Source organism: Chelonoidis abingdonii, chromosome 2 (assembly GCF_003597395.2).
Source record: "Chelonoidis abingdonii isolate Lonesome George chromosome 2, CheloAbing_2.0, whole genome shotgun sequence".
Lineage (NCBI taxonomy): Eukaryota > Metazoa > Chordata > Testudines > Testudinidae > Chelonoidis > Chelonoidis abingdonii.
The window spans coordinates 163,120,355-163,123,381 of NC_133770.1; the positions used below are offsets into that span (position 1 = coordinate 163,120,355).

Here is a 3,027-nt window from a genome sequence, read left to right on the forward strand (position 1 = left end):
GGTGCGCACTACACCCCACGTTTTGATATTCAGGATACTCTTTTGTCTTATTACTCAGAGCGATCCCTGGTGTTATTCACCCGCCCAAAGCTCTCAGGCAGAAGCAGAGGGAAGAAGATGGTCTTGGAAGCCGTAGATATTGGGGTGTCCACACATAGCCCATCCCCGTCACCCCAATTCCCCCCTTTTCTGCATCACTCCCCCTCCTCTCCGCACCACCCCAAACTCCGCCCTCCTTTGCCCCCTCCAGCTCCCATTCCCCCTTCCCTCCCATCATCCCCTTCTCCCCATTACCTCCCCCTCAAATCCTACTCCCCAATTCCTCTTTCCTGCCAATCTCCTCTTCCCCCTCCCCCCTCCCCCGATCTCGCGAGAGCCAGGCACCAGCTCTGCCCTGTGCCCTCCCACTGTCATGGCGACTCCCTGAATCCGACCAGTTTCAGCCCGGCGTGGAGTTCTCTGCGAAGCCCGGAGCAGGCGAGCGGCGGAGGCGAGATGCATTCGGACGATGTGAGTCCGTGGTGGGGTTAGTTCGGCTGCGTCCGCCAGCTCCAGGCAGCTGCGTCCTAGCCAATCAGCGCCACCAAGGCAGGATTCGTTCGGTTGCGTCCGGCCGCCGCTTCCCTTCCTCTTGCCCACGTGGAAATCAGAAGGGTGCAGAGCATGTGTAACCTACAGACCCACCGGCTCCCATGGGGCGCTGGCCATGCTGGAGCAGGGGAATGTGCCACCCTCCCCGGCGGTACATGGGGCTGTTTGCCCTAGACGAGGAATACAGACCCAGATCTCCCATGTGGCAGCTCAGCACATGGAGTGGGGCAGCACCTGGGTGCCTCTTTACTCCCACTCCCTGCTTCCTTGCCTCGGGAGGTGGGAGAAAGCTGTGGTGATGTGCAACCAGGTCTCCTGAATGAATGTACAGGATCCCTAGTAATAGGGTCTCCCCTCCGAGGCTTGGAAACTGTATTTCCTGCATGGCAGGTAACCATAGGGTCACCCCCAGGACTGTCGTGGGAGTTATAGAACATGGTCAGGACAGAAGCTGAACAAGTGCCTGTGCTTTGGTTTGCAGGTTTGTCCAAGTAGCTGTGGCTTCATCTGTGATGCTCATGTGCTAGCAGTTGGCTGCTGCTTTGGCATATAATGCAACCAGTTACATTGCTGGTGTGTGTGTGTGTGTTTGTTTAAATACTGCATATGATTATCACTGTACCCAACACTATTATAACCATAGAGCTTGGAATGCCTCAAGGCTTTACAGACTGCATAGGAAACATAGTCTCTATTCTAAAGAGCTTTGGGTTAAAATGAAAACATGAGAGACCCACAGGGGATTGGGTAGTAGATTACAGGAAGTTCATATGCTGGTTTAGAGAACCATGCATCCATTTTAGTGGGGTTTAATATTTTGTTTGAGTGTTTGTAGTTTTACATTATGAAAACGTATAACTTTGTTGCGTCAGCAACAGTGCATCCTTCCTTGCTGGTGAACCCACCCCCCAAAACAAACAAACAAACAAACAAAAAATAAAGAGAAAGTATGGATACATACACTGCGCAAAGCACCAGACTCCAAGCTTGGTTTCCTTGCCTGCAATGTGCTGTAGTAGAACCATGTGAGTCTCGGCTCCTGGGTTTTATTCCAGGATCTTCTGCTGACTTGTCTGACTTTGACCCAGCCAGTTTACTGCTCTGTGCCTCAATGTTACCATCTGCAAAACTGAAATAATAATCCAGATCTTCCCTCTGTTGTTAATGAATGTTTGTAAAGTGCTGAGAGAGCCCTGGATGACTGGCTCCTCTAGAAATGCAGGTGCTACACTATGAAATGTACTAACTGACCTCTTGTTTGTTCAGGTTGTCTGGGACAGTCTTGGAAACAAACAGTTCTGCTCATACAAAATAAAGTGAGTATTTCAGGATCCAGCTCTGCATCTTGTTCTTCAGATTCTGATTTGAGATCCAAGTTGCTACTGGGAGGATGACTTCCTGGCTGCTAGGGTCATGTGCTATCTGTTTCAAATAGGGTGTCCCTCAGCACTTTAATTTGTCTGCTTCAGGAATGCTGCACATTCCAAAGGCTGGGGTGGAACCAATAGTTTGGAATTAAAAGGTTAGGCAACTCAGGGTATATCTGGAATAAAAGACTCACAGCATGGCCATGGCTGGTTCAGATCAGCTAACAGGCTGTGGGGCTAAAAATTGCTGTGTAGTTGTTTGGGTTCGTGCTGGAACCTGGACTCTGGGACCCTCCCCGCTTGTGTGGTCCCAAAGCTTGGGCCCCCGCCTGACTCCAAACATCTACAGAGCAAATGTATAGCCCTGTGAGCCCACATCAGCTGACAGGATGTTTTACTGCAATGTAGATGTATCCTGAGTGTCTCCGTGACTCAGTTCCATCTATAAAATGGAGATAATAATCCTCTACCTGACAGTAGCAGTTGTGAAGCTTAATGCATGAGTACTTGTACGGTGTGAGATTCTCGGATGGAATCCTCAGTGTTACTGTTAGCAGCTCCTCTAAAGTCTCTTCTTTCCAGGACAAAGACACACAACTTTTGCCGCAATGAGTATAACCTGACAGGTCTGTGCAACCGATCATCCTGTCCCCTGGCAAACAGCCAATATGCAACTATCAAAGAGGAGAAAGGTAAGACTTCTGCAGTGCCCCAGCAAGGGCCTCGCAACCTTGCACGCCACTTCTCCGTCTCTCTCTCTCACTGGAATCATGGGCAGCTATTGCTCTTTCCTCCAGCTGACAGTGTCCCTTTAAGGCTTCTTTGTGTCTCAAATGCACATTGGTAAAATATCCAGCCAGACATCTGTCATGCATTAAGGCTGGTGTCAGAGTAGCAGCTGTGTTAGTCTGTGTCCGCAAAAAGAACAAGAGTACTTGTGGCACCTTAGAGACTAACAAATTTAATTCAGCATGAGCTTTCGTGAGCTACAGCTCACTTCTTCAGATGCACAGAATGGAACACACAGACAGGAGATATTTATACATATAGAGAACATGAAAAGATGGAA

At 49.4% G+C, this 3,027-nt stretch overlaps 1 protein-coding gene across 1 annotated transcript in view; it reads left to right on the top strand.

Moving 5' to 3' along the window:
• Positions 1–392: 392 nt before the first annotated feature.
• MAK16 (MAK16 homolog) overlaps positions 393–3,027 on the top strand; it is a 12,056-nt gene continuing 9,421 nt past the window's right edge. The window contains 3 exon segments of the mRNA XM_075062007.1: positions 393–510; positions 1,858–1,907; positions 2,541–2,650. Of these exon segments, the coding sequence (XP_074918108.1) occupies positions 496–510; positions 1,858–1,907; positions 2,541–2,650 (175 nt within the window). The 5' untranslated portion in view covers positions 393–495.